Source organism: Onychostoma macrolepis, chromosome 11 (assembly GCF_012432095.1).
Source record: "Onychostoma macrolepis isolate SWU-2019 chromosome 11, ASM1243209v1, whole genome shotgun sequence".
In the NCBI taxonomy this organism is placed as follows: Eukaryota; Metazoa; Chordata; class Actinopteri; order Cypriniformes; family Cyprinidae; genus Onychostoma; species Onychostoma macrolepis.
Genome location: NC_081165.1, coordinates 24,509,144 through 24,526,222, shown reverse-complemented (window position 1 = coordinate 24,526,222; position 17,079 = coordinate 24,509,144). Strand labels below are relative to the sequence as shown.

Genomic DNA, 17,079 nt, shown 5'->3' with positions numbered 1-17,079 from the left:
ATTTTTGTAGTAATTAATACAGAAAGTATTGACTAGCACATATTCTAACATTTATTTTTATAATAAAATTTACAAAACCCAATACTTTAAAAAATAAAATGAAACCAGAAAATACAAAAGTAAAAAATTTTTTTTTTTTTTTTTAAATATTAATAAAAACTACAATAGTACCAGTGTTTGGTATAACGCGTTGTAACACACAGTACTTTTCCTAGTAACGCAGTAAGGTAATGAGTTACATTTTACATTTCTGTAATTTGATTAGTTACTTATGTCAATAAAATTATGTTACTTAAGTTACAAATGCAGTGTTAAAAAAATGTGAAGTAAAAATCATGTTTTGCGCGTCAGTATGCCCTTTAATAAATCACCGGAGAATGTGAGCTAAAATGCAGATGAGTCCTACAACATTTAGATGCAATGAAAGGTTGCCTAGCATATTTCAAAATGTTGCACTCAACATATTTTAGTCTGGCATTATAGTTTGGGAAAAGTTCAACAAGTGAATGTATACAAGTTTATGTCACAGAAACACTAATAAAGCAAAAAATAAATGACTCATCAGAATGAGATCATCCGCATCGGCATCACAATTCAAGGCCTATTCCTCACAGCGCGTCTTCCAAAAACGAAAAGTAGCCGAGATGACCTCGAATCTTTCTACAGAGGTGACGTGAGCGTTTACATGTTCGCCTGTCTCAAGCTTGGTTTCGCATGGATGATTATCTTATAGTGCGCGATGTGTGTGGGCATGATCACATTTTATAGGTGAGCTCAGACAGGAAAGACTGGACCTTGCGTTGGTTTCATACGGATTATTTTATCAGAGAATATTTGTTTTCGACATGACTTACGTCATTTAATAATAGACACTATTTCTCATGTCATTTTCGCTCATTCTAGTGACTCGTTTCAGGAAGATATTCACGGAGAATGCAGAAAGCGCACCCTATTTGTTTTCTTTATTTTACAAAACCAAAAAAAAAGAAAAGTTTAGTTGATATTAGGAGTGAATCAGGGTATACAAATAATAGGCGTACTTGTGCATTTTTTTTTTCAGTCAATATTAACTTAAAGAACTAGGAGTTTCTCTTTTTAGTGTATTTTAACTTGAAAAGTAAAGTAAACTTGAAAGTAATTGTTAATCTGATCACTTTTTAAATGCAGTAATCAAATTACAATTTTAAAGTAGTAATTACTAATTTCTGGTCGATTACTTTTTTTTTTTTTAGCAACTTACCCAACACTGAATAGTGATTGTAACGTACACAACATACATACATATATATATATATATATATATATATATATATAGTGTAAAAAAAAACAAAAATCTAATTTTCTGTATTGTATATAACATGTTCTATTCAATTGTAATGATACGTCAGCGGTGACAGAATTTAGTTTTTTGAGTGAACTGATTTCTTTATTCCTCTATTCACACCTTGCCCTCTGAGCCGAGAGCCTCTTGTCTCCAGTGGAGGCCTGCCTCTGGATCTCTCCATGTGAGTGAGTGTCCCTCCCGTCCTCTATCTCTTCACTGTGACTGCGGTCAGAGGAGAAACTCAGGTTGTATGGAGTGGCCAGGTGCTCTGTGCTGCTGTACACCTACAAAAGAGAGAAAACATTGCCTAAAATTAAAAGCACTTCAGCTAAATACCAAGGCAACGACTCGTTTTAATTTAACTTGATATACTAAAATAACTAAAACTGAAATAAAAACAAAAATTATATAAACATACAGTTTATAAACATGCAGTACATGCTTATAACAGAACGTTTTTGTGTGTTGTGTGGATGCTAAAATAGTTGTCTTCATATTTGAATAAATATAACTTGGTGTGAATGGGCCTTAAATTTGAGATTAATGGAAGCCTGCTTCGATTTCAGAACAGAAAATAAAATGGGTAATTGAAACTCGCAATTAAATAAGATGTAACGTTGGAATTAGATATAAAGTTGTAATGACAAGAAATAAACTGTGATGATGGCTGTTCTATTAAATGCAGTTAAAAACAAAAAACATTTTTCAGTATTATAAAAGTGTGCAGACAGCAGAAGGACCCAACCTTGCTGAAACGATTTGACCAAGAGGAAAACCGTCGTATTTCTAGGGAAGACTCTTCATCATTAGTTTCATCATCTTCATCAGAGGCCAAATGATGGTAGCGTTCAGATCGAGCTACATGGGGAAAAAAACAAACAAAAGGATTTAGGGAGTAATAGGTAAGTACAATGAAGACATAATAACTGCATCTCAGTGCATAAGCCGCAAGAATGAGCTGACATTTCCAGAGCGCTTTGCTTCAGGCATTTGTGAAGCCCGCAGAATCTCCTCCCTGTGCTGAATTAGTGAGACTCACTGTCAAAATAACTAGTGTCGTCTTCAGCCTCCAGCTGAGGGATGAACTCAGCTTTCTGACGCAGGAGTCCATTCCAGTCCAGACCACTGAAGAACATATGCTGCTTTACTTCTGAAGCCCCACCTACAAACACATGTGAATTCATCAAATCTGACCACAGCTCTGCATAAAACTCTTGTATGAATGATTTTTGCAGTACAATCCAATCCTAAACACTTATTTTGAACTCAAATGGGTCATATGTGACCCTGGACCACAAAACCAGTCTTAAGTCGCTGGGGTATGTAGCAATAGCCAAAAATACATTGCATGGGTCAAAATGATTGATTTTTCTTTTATGCCAAAAATCATTAGGACATAATTACATAAGTAATGATCATGTTACATGAAGATATTTTGTAAATGTCCTACTGTAAATATATTAAAACTTGACTTTTGATTAGTAATATGCATTGCTTAGAACTTCATTTGACAACTTTAAAAGGCAATTTTCTCAATATTTTGATTTTTTTGCACCCTCAGATTCCAGATTTTCAAATAGTTGCATCTCAACCAAATATTGTCCGATCCTAACAAACCATACATCAATGGAAAGCTTATTTATTCAGTTTTCATATGATATATAAATCTCAATTTCGACCCTTATGACTGGTTTTGTGGTCCAGGGCAGAGTCCTGCACGCGGGCGGTTACCCGCGGGTACCCGACGGGTGAACCGCAAAAATTGACGTAACGGGTGGAAAAATATTGACGTGTCGGGTGCGGTGCGGGTGTGGGTCGGACTGGTGACAGGCACGGGCGGGTTGCGGGTACAATTATAACCAAGACAATTTCGACTTAATCCAGTACACGCTGAACGGCAGCTCCTTTCAAATTGTCCCGTGCTTGCGTTCGCGCGCTCTGCAAATCCTGTTGTAGAAGCCCGGTCTTCAGACAAACACTGAGCACTGTAGCCAATCGACAGCTGTACTGACATTGATTGACAGCTGTAGGTCTAGTGATTATATTAAAGGGAGTGCTCTTTGCTCGATTTTCTGTAGTTAATCTATTCACAGTTTGAATAAAAACTTTAGTCTATTTCTCATTCTAAAATAAGCCTAACACTGTTCTGTTAGCTTATTTAATGCAATGTTTAATTAACTGAAAAATGCTTAAGGCTTCTTAATGTGCGCTAATAAAAATGCTAACAATTAATTTATATTTGTCAAATTGTTAAAATTGTGTTAAAATAGAGGGGTGTATTCCAATAGTTTTTGCTATGATTTCGAAATTAATAATTAGAAACGTAAAACTGGCTACTGAAATTTCGGAATCGTGGCTGTTATTTTTATTTTATTATTATTTTTTTAATAAAACTCTTAAGCTTTTCATATTTATTATGTTGCCTCTGTGTCTGTGATTAGCCTATAGGAGCTTATATTATTTTTTACACGTTGTGCGCTCTCTCTCTCTCAGTCTCTCTCTCTCTCTCGACACTGCTGCCAGTCCTACATATTTTTATGCAGCCTATAAAGTTATTTATTTTATTGGTTATGAAGGAAAAGCTCATATTTGTCTTATTAATCTAAGCCCTTTAGACCTGTTTATATATTGTTCACATGTAGCCTACGCAATAGTTTTATATTGTTTACACGTTGAATGTTGCTTTCTCTCTCTGTTAACTTGTTGGGCTGCGTGTGTTAAATGTTGTTATTATTAATTTTTAAACGCATTAACGCATTAACTCAGAATGACTTGTTAATAGCGTGTTACATTAAAAATAAAATAAAGGTGTTTTGTCTGCCTTATGTAGATTTAATGCGGGTGCGGTTTGGGTCGTGGTTTTTATGTCAAACGGGTCGGGTCGGGTTCGGAATTAAATTAGTGTTGCTGTCGGATAACGGGTCGGGTAATCTGTTAACTACTGCGGGTGCGGGGCGGGTGCAGGTTTATCAAACAGGACCCGTGCAGGACTCTGGTCCAGGGTCACATATGTATTTTCTGTCATTTCTTTTCACTTGAGGTGATGTTAGTTTTTCATGCAATCTTAATTTTATTTTAATGACCATTTTTGGCCCTTTCCAGAAGCATAAAACGTCTCCTTTTAATTCAGGCGAACAAAAACAATGCCTCTTCACGGATTACATAAAATTCACAAAAATATGTATTTCTAAAAATTCAAAAACACAAACAATATATAATTTACAAAAATTTATAAAATTAATGAATAAAAACTCACAATAAAATAGAGGATTCATAAAATTCAAAAAATGAAATATGTAAATATATATCTATATAAATGAAAATGAAAATTAAATATAGAATGTAAAAATAAATTTATATTTATAAACATTTCAAAAATATACATAAAAATATAAAAGATTAAATTAGATAATTGACGAAATTCAAAAAATTTATTTTTGAATTTTTAAATATTTATATAACTTTATTATATATAATTTATAAAAATTCTAAATTAAAAACAGCTAGATAAATTTGTTGAATCAGTTGTGAAAGTTCAGAACGAGCTTTGTTTCAATATATGCTCTTTTTAAAACACTCATATGAACCCTTGGAAAAAATAAGTTAGGTAATATAATTATACTAAAGAGGGTTTTTTTTAACAATTCCTATCGACTACAAATGAATGTCAAAGCACCTCTTCCAAGCCTCTCCTGTGGGTTTTGGTTCAGTAATCGTGTGATCAAATCCTGGGCATCTACAGGAAGGGCATCATCTCCATCTGGCCAGATAATCTCATCTGCATAAGGAACACAGTGTATCAAATCCTTTTACGGCAGTTTCACTTTAAACCAGTTGGTAAAGCTTCCTGATCCTTTAATGGTATCTGTGTCCTGCCAGCTGACAGGGCAGTTCATCTGAACTCACCACTCATAACCTGTCCAAAAAGCTCTTCCGGTGTGTCTCCGAAGAACGGCACACATCCCACCAGAAACTCGTAAAGGATGACGCCCATGGCCCACCAGTCGACAGGTTTCCCGTAGCCCTGCCGCAAGATCACTTCTGGAGCAATGTACTCTGGGGTGCCACAAACCTATGAAGACAACAAATAAAACGAAACAAAGACAGATTCTATATTAACATCACTAAAGTGTCTTGAAAATTGGCATAGATTGAGTATTATGTTCTTGCCCACCTGCTTATCGATGAACTCCCTAGTGTCTTTCTCAATGTGGCCCTCGTACAGATTGGTTGTCATATTCATGAGGCCGATTTTGGAGAGCCCGAAGTCAGTGAGTTTAATATGTCCCATTGAAGTAATCAAGAGGCTGCGAAGGGTTAACATAACTGGTTAACAACAGTCACACTGACATAATGTTGCATAAAGGAGGTCTGCAGTTCTTTTCTCACTTGTCTGGTTTGAGATCTCTGTGCACAACGCCGTAACTGTGGAGGTACTCCAGCGCTAGAACAGTCTCCGCAAAGTACATCCTAGTCATATCCACAGGAAGTGGGCCCATGTTCTTTAGCAGAGTGGCACAGTCACCACCTGGAGATCATATTAGCCCAGACATATTCATACATGGTACATACATATACATTATATATACACATGTATTAATAATACTTTATGAATTAAATCTAAACAATTTGCAATGGTGACATTTTACTGAAAGCCTTTATGTATAATGCATAATAAAGTTATTTATAATGTACAATGTAATGCATTGCAGGTGCTGGTCATATAATTAGAATATCATCAAAAAGTGGATTTATTTCACTAATTCCATTCAAAAAGTGAAACTTGTATATTATATTCATTCATTACACACAGACTGATATATTTCAAATGCTTATTTCTTTTAATTTTGATGATTAGAGCTTACAGCTCATGAAAGTCAAAAATCAGTATCTCAAAATATTAGAATATTTACATTTGAGTTTGAATAAATGACCATCCCTACAGTATAAATTCTGGGTATCTCTTGTTCTTTGAAACCACAATAATGGGGAAGACTGCTGACTTGGCAATGATCCAGAAGACGAACATTGACACCCTCCACAAAGAGGGTAAGTCACAGAAGGTCATTACTGAAAGGTGTGGCTGTTTACAGAGTGCTGTATCAAAGCATATTAAATGCAAAGTTGACTGGAAGGAAGAATTTGGGTAGGAAAAGGTGCACAAGCAACAGGGTTGCTGCAGGATTTTTAAGCTCAAATTTAAGACTTTTTAAGACCTTTTTTAAGACCTGCACAAATAAAATTAATGCCATATGAGCAGGGTAGGGCAATGTCTATGGTAAACTGTAAAATGAATGTAAAAAGCATGATTTACAGTTCAGATAGAAGTTTTCACGAAACAAAAAGTTTTATAAAATTATACACTTAACATTTCAGCCTTTAAACCATTTTTTAAGAAAATGGATGAGTCAAAAGTATTAATTATATTAATTTAAACAATTATCAATGAATTATTATATGTGACCCTGGACCACAAAACCAGTCTTAAGTCGCTGGGGTATATTTGTAGCAATAGCCAACAATACTTTGTATGGGTCAAAATCATTGATTTTTCTTTTATGCCAAAAATCATTAGGACATTAAGTAAAGATCATGTTCCATGAAGATATTTTGTAAATTTCCTACTGTAAATATATCAAAAGTAAATTTTTGATTAGTAATATGCATTGCTAAGAACTTCATTTGGACAACTTTAAAGGCGATTTTCTCAATATTTAGATTTTTTGCACCCTCAGATTCCAGATTTTCAAATAGTTGTATCTCGCCAAATGTTGTCCTATCCTAACAAGCTCATTTATTCAGCTTTCAGATGATGTATAAATCTCAATTTTGAAAAATTGACACTTAAGACTGGTTTTGTGGTCCAGGGTCACATATTAATTAAATAACATACAAACACATTTTAGTGTTTAGATTTTTATAATGAATTATCTCCTTATCGATCCACCAGTTCACATTTACAGCTCTGCGTGTTTGCAGGGTAAAAACATGGGTCGATTTTTGCATTGGTCTGAACAAAAACAACCCAATGTTCCTGTAATACTGGAGGCTGCAGTTCTAGGACTGCATAGGACCCTATTTTTTGGGACAGCACCATCTATTCCAACAGAGGAGACCTGATTCAAACATCAAACAAACAGATGCAAACAAACAGCACATCAGACGTGAAGCGCTGCAGCTAATTAACTGAAGTCTCGACAGACACAAGTCTTCTTTCCAAGAAAACTGAATTTTAAACCAGAATATATTGAATATTGAAATAAATTAGGTTAAATGTTTAGAGTTAGGAGTTGGTTAGGACAATAATTAAGTGTATACAATTAAATAACTACATAATTCCTTAAAAATAATAATATACAGAATTGAATACCAAGTGCTATAAAATAGTATGAGCCACTAATATTTAGTCATTTAGAAGATGCTTTTATCCAAAGCGACTTATAAATGAGGACAATGGAAGCAATCTAAATCAACAAAAGACCAATGATATGCAAGTACTATAACAAGTCTCATTTCGCCTAACTCAGTACATGTAGCAAGAGATTTTTTTAAATTATATAATAAATAAAAAGAAAGCATAGAATAGAAAAAGAATAGAGCAAGCTAGTGTTAGAGGCCTTTTTTGCTTTTGTTAATTGTATAATAAATAAAAAGTAAACGGAATGCAAAAAGATTAGAAAAGTTTGTTTGTTTTTAAAGAATTTGAATTAAAAATGAATCTTGCCGCCACGTTCTGGATTAATTGTAAAGGTTTGATAGAACTGGCTGGAAGACCTGACACAATACATACATGCAAAAAATAAATAAATAAAATAATTAAAAAACAAACAAACAAAAAAACTATAGGGTCCTAGAAATCCAGTTCTGAAACTACAGCCTCCGGCTACTCACAACAGCCTTATTGAACATGCACATTCATTCTCTGCCAGCAGGAGGCACTTTCGAACGGTTTCCGCGGCAACGCCAGAACACAAAGCAGCGCAGCACCGGACTTTGAACCGTGCAGCGCTCATATTTTATTTATAGCCTTTTGAAGTTTAATCGTAACATTAAGCTGTATCTCGATTCTGGTCTGTACCCAAATTTAAGACCTGTTGAAATCATAATTAAGACAATTTAAGACTTTTTATGACCTTAAATTTGATAAAGTAAATTTAAGAACTTTTAAGACTTTAAGGAACTTAAGAACTTTAAGGGAACCCTGAAGCAACAGGGATGACCGCAAGCTTGAGAATACAGTCAAGCAAAGCCGATTCAAACACTTGGGAGAGCTTCACAAGGAGAGAACTGAAGCTGGAGTCAGTGCATCAAGGGTCACCACGCTCAGACGTCTTCAGGAAAAGGGCTACCAAGCCACTTCTGAACCAGAGACAACGTCAGAAGCATCTTAACTGGGCTGTGGAGAAAAAGAACTGGACTGTTGCTCAGTGGTCCAAAGTCCTCTTTTCAGATGAAAGTAAATTTTACATTTCATTTGGAAATCAAAGTCCCAGAGTCTGAAGGAAGAGTGGAGAGGCACAGAATCCATGTTGCTTGAAGTCCAGTGTGAAGTTTCCACAGTCAGTGATGATTTGGGCTGCCATGTCATCTGCTGGTGTTGGTCCACTGTGTTTTCTGATGTCCACAGTCAACGCAGCCATCTACCAGGAAATTTTAGAGCACTTCATGCTTCCTTCTGTTGACAAGCTTTATGGAGATGCTGATTTCATTTTCCAGCAGGACTTGGCACCTGCCCACACTGCCAAAGGTACCAAAAGCTGGTTCAATGACCATAGTGTTACTGTGCTTGATTGGCCAGCAAACTCGCTTGACCTGAACCCCATAGAGAATCTATGGGGTATTGTCAAGAGGAAGATGAGAGACACCAGACCCAACAATGCAGATGAGCTGAAGGCCACTATCAGAGCAACCTGGGCTCTCATAACACCTGAGCAGTGCCACAGACTGATCGACTCCATGCCACGCCGCATTGCTGCAGTAATTCAGGCAAAAGGAGCCCCAACTAAGTATTGAGTTCTGTACATGCTCATACTTTTCATTTTCATACTTTTCAGTTGGCCAAGATTTCTAAAAATCCTTTCTTTGTATTGGTCTTAAGTAATATTCTAATATTTTGAGATACTGATTTTTGACTTTCATGAGCTGTAAGCTCTAATCATCAAAATTAAAAGAAATAAACATTTGAAATATATCAGTCTGTGTGTAATGAATGAATATAATATACAAGTTTCACTTTTTGAATGGAATTAGTGAAATAAATCAACTTTTTGATGATATTCTAATTATATGACCAGCACCTGTATATCTTTCCGTAAATAATGGTAACATGCATCATAATATTTGAAAGTTTGCTTGTCATGTGTTTTAATGCATTACACTTTCTAAATGAATACATAAGTATTATAATGTATGAACAAAAAACAGTAATAGTGACATTATTGCAATTTAAAACAATGTTTTTCTACTTTAATATACTTTAAAATATGATTTATTTATGTGATGCAAAGCTGAATTTTCATCAGCCATTACTCCAGTCTTCAGTGTCACATGATTCTTCAGAAATCAGTCTAATATGCTGATTTATTATCAATGTTAGAAACAGCTGTGCTGCTGCTTAAGTTTTGGAAGCTGTGATACTTTTTTCAGGATTCTTTGATGAATAAAAAATGAAAAAGAACAGCATTTTTATCTTTTCCAACAATATAAGCCTTAATTATCACTTTTAATCATTTTAACACATGAATATATGATGAATAAGTATTCTTTTTCTTTTTTCTCCAAAAAGTAATACTGCCCACAAACTTTTGAACGGTGGTATATATTGTTACAAGAGATTTCTATTTCTACTGACCATCCAGAGTAGCAGAACCTTAGTCACTGAATAAAACTATTTAAATCTCTTCATGTTTTCTCCCCTCATAGTAAATGGTTCTCTTTGTGAGCTTTGACTGTTCATATGACAATATGCATTTAAAAGATACATGTTCACTAGTTATGTTTGAGTTTTGTTGCCTTAAAGCTGGAATACACTACACAATTTTAAAACGTTAGGCATCATACACTTGCTGACTTCGTAATAGTCACAGGGAAAAAACTGGCCATTATACACTTAATGACTCAGGATCACACATTCAAGGTTTGAAGCAAAAAAAAAAAAAAAATGTGTGTTTATCACACGCATCACGATTTTCTATGAAATCTGTCAACTCAAATCTGCAGACTGGCTCTGACTTTTATCAACTTCTCCAGACTTTAAATCGGGGGAAAATTGGGGCAAAAGTCATGTAGTGTAGTCTAGCCAAGCCATTACCTTCCACGTACTCCATGACCATGCACAGATGTCTGCGGGTCTCGAAGGAGCAGAACATGCTGACCACAAAGGGATTCTCTGCAAACGTCAGGATGTCTCGCTCCACAAACACTTGCTGGATCTGGTTCCGCAGAATCAGGTTTTGTCGGTTGATCTTTTTCATTGCAAAACGTTGCCGAGTTTCTTTATGCCTTACCAGATACACAGCCCTGAAGGAGAAATGGAGAACATAGCAGTAGGATGCTTGGGTAATATTCTAGGAGCTTCCTGACCTTGAAGACATGGAGTTGAGAGATTGAGTAAAACAGCTACACAATTTTAGTTTTAACTAAATTAGTTATTAAAGGGATAGTTCACCCAAAAATGAAAATTCTATCATCATTTACTCACCCTCAAGTTGCTCCAGAAGATAATTTGAAGAATGTTGGTAACCAAACAGTTTCTGGTGGCCATTGACTTTCGCAGTATATTTTTCCCCAAACAATGGTAGTCAATGGGAACCTGTAACTTGTTCAATTACCAACATTTTTCAAAATATCTTCTTTTGTGTTCAGCAGAAAGAAGAAATTCATATAGGTTTGGAACAGCATGAGGGTGAGTAAATGACAATTTTCATTTTCGTGAGAACTATCCCTTTTAATTATCAAAATTTCCTCTTTGAAACTAATCAGAAGATCACTAGAATCTTTTTAACATGCAGTGTCATAATTTTGAAAGTCAAACTAGTACATTCATTTTCAGTCATGGCCCTAAACCCACTTACCCCCAGACTGTAACTATCCCTTTAAGGGGTTAGTTCAGCCAAAAATTACTCACCCTCATGTTGTTCCAAACCCTTAAGACCTTCGTTCATCTTCGGAACACAAATTAAGATATTTTTGCTCAAATCGGAGAGCTTTCCGACCCTCCGTAGACAGCAATGCAACTGCAATGTTCCCAGGTCCAGAAATGGCGGAAGACGGTAGCTCGGGGAGAAGAATTGCTGAATAAATTGTGTTATTATTGTTTCTTTGCGCACAAAAAGTATTCTCATAGCTTCGTAAAACTAAAGTTGAGCCACTGAGGTCACATGGACTATTTTACAGATGTCCTTGCTACATTTCTGGACCAGGGAACATTTCAGTTGCATTGCTGTCTATGGGAGGGTCAGAAGGCTCTCGGATTTTATCAAAAATATCTTAATTTGTGTTCCGAAGATGAATGAAGGCCTTACGGGCTTGGAACGACATGAGAGTGAGTAATTAATGACATAATTTTCATCTTTGGGTGAACTATCCCTTTAAGTAGGTCCTGTTGGCAGCTAGCAACACCAGAAAAAGAAACTGCCTTTGTGATGGGAATAATAAACCATCCTCTAGTTGCAATTAATTCATTTTTTTCCAGTTTTGGAGCCTGTTTTGTCGAGAATCAGAAGCTGTATAAAGCTAGAATGATAATTAAAGCTGGGTTCTCATTCAAATCATGTTTTGCCAGATAAAAATGCTCTTATGCCTTTCTATAGTAATCACTTTTTTACCTGTCGTCATGATATGATTAGCTTACCCGTAAGCTCCATTGCTGATGAGTTTAATAGTCTCAAAATCACTCTCCAGTGGTTTTCTACGTAGTGGTGTGGGTAAAGATTTATTCTGCTGTAAGTAACAGGAAGAGATGCATAGTTAGTGACGTCTTACGAAACCTAGCAAGGCTATTTAATGCTTCAGCTCTTTTTGAGGTGCATTTACCTCCGCGGATTCTTCAGAATCGACCGTCAGCGTGGGGCCAGAGTCATACTGCTCCTCGAGCTGCACAACTTCTGATGAAGAGAGATGAAGGACACAACAACATGAGCCTAAGAGAAACTGACAGGCTTTCAAAACAAAACCACAACAAGATAAATAACAGATAATCGCACCATCAAGGGGATCTCGGTTGAGTCCAAGCTGACTGATTATATAGCGGGGAATATCTGTTTTGATGCCCTGGCCGACTTTGGCGTGACCTTCTGCAGCTTCCAGAAGATGGTAAAATTCCTCAGGGTCAAACTCCTAGGGAAGTGAAAATCAGGAGCACCGTTTTGGGAATGTCAGACCGTTAGGAATATTCACTGTGAATCAGTGTAGGTGCAGAATCTCACCAGACACTCCAGCAGTCGAGCGGGCCGTGAGATGATGATGAGGATCTTCTTCACCAGCTGGGTGATTACTGAAACCTCCTCACTCTCGGAGCGCTCCAGAGCCTAAGCGAGACAAACACAATCTGTTATAGGGATACTGCATGACTTGTCTTGATCTATTGAAATAGTGCCGTGTCATGTACGTGATATATATAAAGCTATTACTATCACAAGAACTACCAACAACAGTTGCATTGCTTCACTGCAATTCATAAATCCTCACCTGTGGCCTCATGGGATAGTAAAGTGCCCATTGAACGTGCACTTCAGTATGTCACCAGAAGTAGTAGGTCATCTACATACTTTTAGCCTACTGTTTTTCAAATACTACGACTTCAGATATACTACTCTCTTTGCGTATTGTTTTTTGCATCCTATGTAGTAAGGAAGGGTTTAATTTTGGACAAAGCACGTTAGGGATGCACTGAAATTCTAGTAAACGCAAATATTTGGACAAACAACAAATTGAAGTCACTAACCAAAACAGCTAGCACTTCTATTTTGCAAAAAGAATACAGAGTTATATTATATAGATCATAAAGTGTAGAGTTTTTTTTTTTTTCTAGCTAACTAAAAAGATATGGACACTGAATGGCTTTCCTGAGGTAAATGTTAGGTTTTTAGATAATAGCTACATTTTTCATTTTGGGGAGTGCTGTCCCTTTAAGACAAATGACTAGTTGTTGAGACTCACCACTTAAGTTTATTATGACAACTTGTAAAATGTTATTCAAACGTTTGGGGTCAGTAAGATTTGTAACGTGTTTTAAGAAGTCTCTACAGTAAAAGCAGTAACATTGTGAAATATTATTACAATTCAAAAAGACCTGTTTTCTATTTGAATATATTTTGAAAAATTAATTTATTCCTGTGAAAGCTGAATTTTCAGCAACACTAGTGTCACTAGATCCTTCAGAAATCATTTGAATATGCAGATTTGCTGCTCAAGAAACATTTCTTATTATTATCAATGTTGAAAACAGTTTCATATTCTTGTGTACACTGTAATACTTTTTTTTTTTTAGGATTCTTTGATAAATAGAAAGTTCAAAAGAACACCATTTATTTGAAATAGAAATCTTTTGTAAATCTTTGCGGTCACTTTTGATCAATTTAATGCAACCTTACTAAATAAATATTATAAATTTCTCTTTTAAAAAGACTATTTGATTAAAAGAGACAGAGAGGGTGGAAAATAATTCAGCAGCATACTGTGCTGATCATCAAATAGACAGAAGACGACTGTATCCGTTCAGAACACTGGACAGTATTTGGTGAAGTGACTGGAATGTTATTTCTTGCTTGTGCAGGGGAATCTGCTGGCTTGTGGGATGCGGGAGTGGGAGGTAATGAGCTACTTGTGCTACAGGATCAAATCCTTTCTAGGCGCTCGTGTGAATTTTAATCAACTCTGCATACTCATAGAATCTGGATTTGAGATGCATTAGATGGCAAAATATAAAGACCGAGCAAAACGTTGAGACGTATTCAAATATTATATCCTAAACACAAGCATCTGCGAAAGAGTGCATAAAAACATTTTTAATCTATCTTGAGCTGCTGTCTCCTCGCGTAAGGAGAAAAGCTGAGTAAACAAAGGATCACGCTCTGTCAGACGACTCCTACGAAAAACTAAAATTACTGCATTTTTATGCATTTGATGAAGCCGAACAAAGTGAGGGAGACATGCTATCAAATCAGCATTAAAGAGCCTCATAGCAAGATAAGATGTGTGACTCATGTTTCGCAGACAGCCAAATGCCACTGCAAGAGGGGTTTGAGGGAAACATGGATGAGTCTAACTCGACACGAACCGTCACATCAAAACAATGAACCGTTTCCTTTTTTAGCACTGCAGCCAGCGAGACTCTTTCCATCATAAGCAGATGGCAGCTCAGACTCGACTGTGACTTGTGCCCTTGCAGCACAGAGCTTTATAATGATGCCTAGCTTCAAGCTATCCTTACTGCTTACATGCGGAAAATTTACAGTCCATTTATGATTAAGGATGGGGTTCCATTTCTAACATTCGATAATAATTAATGAAACTGGTAAATAAACTGAAAAACAGTTCAATATGATAAATTAGCAGAATTAACAATTCCTTTTGTTAATAACTACAGTGGTGTCCAAGAAGTCTGAAAATATGATTTCTTTTCTCCCCGTTTAAAAAAAATGATTAAATCAATGTAAAGTTATGATAGCATTATTAGTTAGATTAGTTAAAACTGATTCTGCACCATAATGAAAAAATAAATGCAGTTTCCGGAATACAAAACTTTTATCATCTGAAATGTGAAATTCCAAAGTGACTTATATTATAAAACTAATGTCAAGAACACAAATTATCTGAATTTCTGCTGAATAAGAGAGCTACATGAGCCTAAATGTAGTACCATGCCTTTTATTTTAGAAGTATTTTAGATCTGAATGTACAACACAAACTCAAACACACATGACGCTCAGTGTTTTCAGCGTCTGTGTCTCAATATACGAGACATGAACACACAAACTTCATCTCCAGAGCTGCTCTGAGAGTCACTTCACCGTTTTATTTGAGAAAAACCAAACACACACTGATACTTCAAGTTAAACTAAACACTTTTTTTGGTTGTTTGTAGTGAAGCAATTATGACAGATATATATAAATCACTTTTTATATTAAAACTTACTTTTCAAAACAATAATAATAGGCTACTTTTATTTTTAGGGAGTATCATAGAACCATTCATGTTTTAAATTTACACAGTTCTGTTGCACAGCATCTTATTTGACGAAAATAAAAACAAAACAAAAAAACTGAAATTGCAATGTTTTGTTGTAAATTAATTTTTGATTACAATAGATTGTTTTATTAATAGATTTCATTAGACACTATTTTTGATAATAAATTTCTATTAAATCATTAAACACAGAAACCAGAACAAATAAAATGGAAGACGCAGAATTTAGAAAAATAAAATTGATTCATGGGGCCCTAAATGAAAAGGTAGGAGTTTAATAGTGAAAAGTTGACATTCATTCTCAAGGTCTAACAAACATGTGGAAAGCATTTCCTTCCCCATTAATAGTAAATAAAAATTGCAATATTGTATGATATGCTAAAAATACTGTAATAATATTTTAGGCCATATCACCCAGCCCTATGAGTAACATTTAAATCCAGCAATAATTTCTGCCGTTATAGTAGCCATTGTTCAATCTGCTCTTTATAAATCAGCAATATATAAGTTCACTAGGGCTGGGCAACAATTCGATAACGATAATTATCGCAATATAATTTCTCAATAAAACAATATGAAGAGTTCGATAAACGTTCGATTTAATGTTTATGCACCAAAAGCAGAACGAAACAGCGCAACTCTTTTGAATCGTGCCACACGGACCGTTTAACCGCGAGCTCACTAGAGCAGATGCGAGTTACTCACTGAATCATGGTATTGTGGCAGAAATGTGGGATATTCACACTGCATGTTATTACAGGAGTAATGGTATATAATTATAGTATGTATTTGTGATTAAGCTATAGCATGTGTGCATTACACCAAATGTTTTTAGACTACTGTTTTTCATACAAATAGGCTAATTTTTCTATTGAGATATTTATTTTAAGGAAAATTAATGGTCTGGTTTCTACAACTTCACTTTAGAGCAAAAATCTGGCTTTAAACTTGAAAGAAATAAAGATTTGACATTTATTGTGATAATTATCGATATCGACTGCTAAGAAAAAAATTATCGTGATAATTTTTTTGGCCATATTGCCCAGCCCTAAAGTCCACCAATAGTTTTAAGTATAACACCAGAGAAAATAAACCAGCAAAGACTATGCAATCCCAAAAGGGAGCAGAGAGTGACAGAGGAACAGCATAGAGTGGACTGATGAAACCACAAACCAACACAAACCACAGGATTCGACCATCAATCACAACAGGTTGATGATTGAACAGTTAGAGCAGTTAAACTGCAGCATGACTGCAGCATCAGGGCCCTGCGCTTGGCATCGCTGACTAAGGAAAGTGGGAAACACTTTAATAGCCTTATCTATGAGCACGACATCCACCGCACAGCAGCAATCTGACAGCGCGCTGAGTCTTGCCTGGGGTTGTCTGAACACTACATACAGGGTGGGCGTAAGAGTTGCTATGGAAACTAACACCCTGTAGTTACAAAGATGAGCATGGAGCTTGAACGGGGAGATCTATATTTCTAATCAAACCCTCTGTTGCAGGGTATGCACACATTTATACACGAAATGACATGCGCAATTACACGCACCCAAATGCTCAC

General features: G+C 35.7%; 1 protein-coding gene across 1 annotated transcript in view; it reads right to left on the bottom strand.

Annotated features, from left to right (window-relative positions):
• mast3b (microtubule associated serine/threonine kinase 3b) overlaps positions 1 to 17,079 on the bottom strand; it is a 47,870-nt gene that overhangs the window by 12,233 nt on the left and 18,558 nt on the right. Inside the window, 12 exon segments of the mRNA XM_058791172.1 lie at positions 1,445 to 1,608; positions 2,070 to 2,182; positions 2,364 to 2,486; positions 5,001 to 5,102; positions 5,231 to 5,396; positions 5,499 to 5,631; positions 5,714 to 5,852; positions 10,635 to 10,843; positions 12,177 to 12,265; positions 12,359 to 12,429; positions 12,529 to 12,661; positions 12,751 to 12,852. Of these exon segments, the coding sequence (XP_058647155.1) occupies positions 1,445 to 1,608; positions 2,070 to 2,182; positions 2,364 to 2,486; positions 5,001 to 5,102; positions 5,231 to 5,396; positions 5,499 to 5,631; positions 5,714 to 5,852; positions 10,635 to 10,843; positions 12,177 to 12,265; positions 12,359 to 12,429; positions 12,529 to 12,661; positions 12,751 to 12,852 (1,544 nt within the window).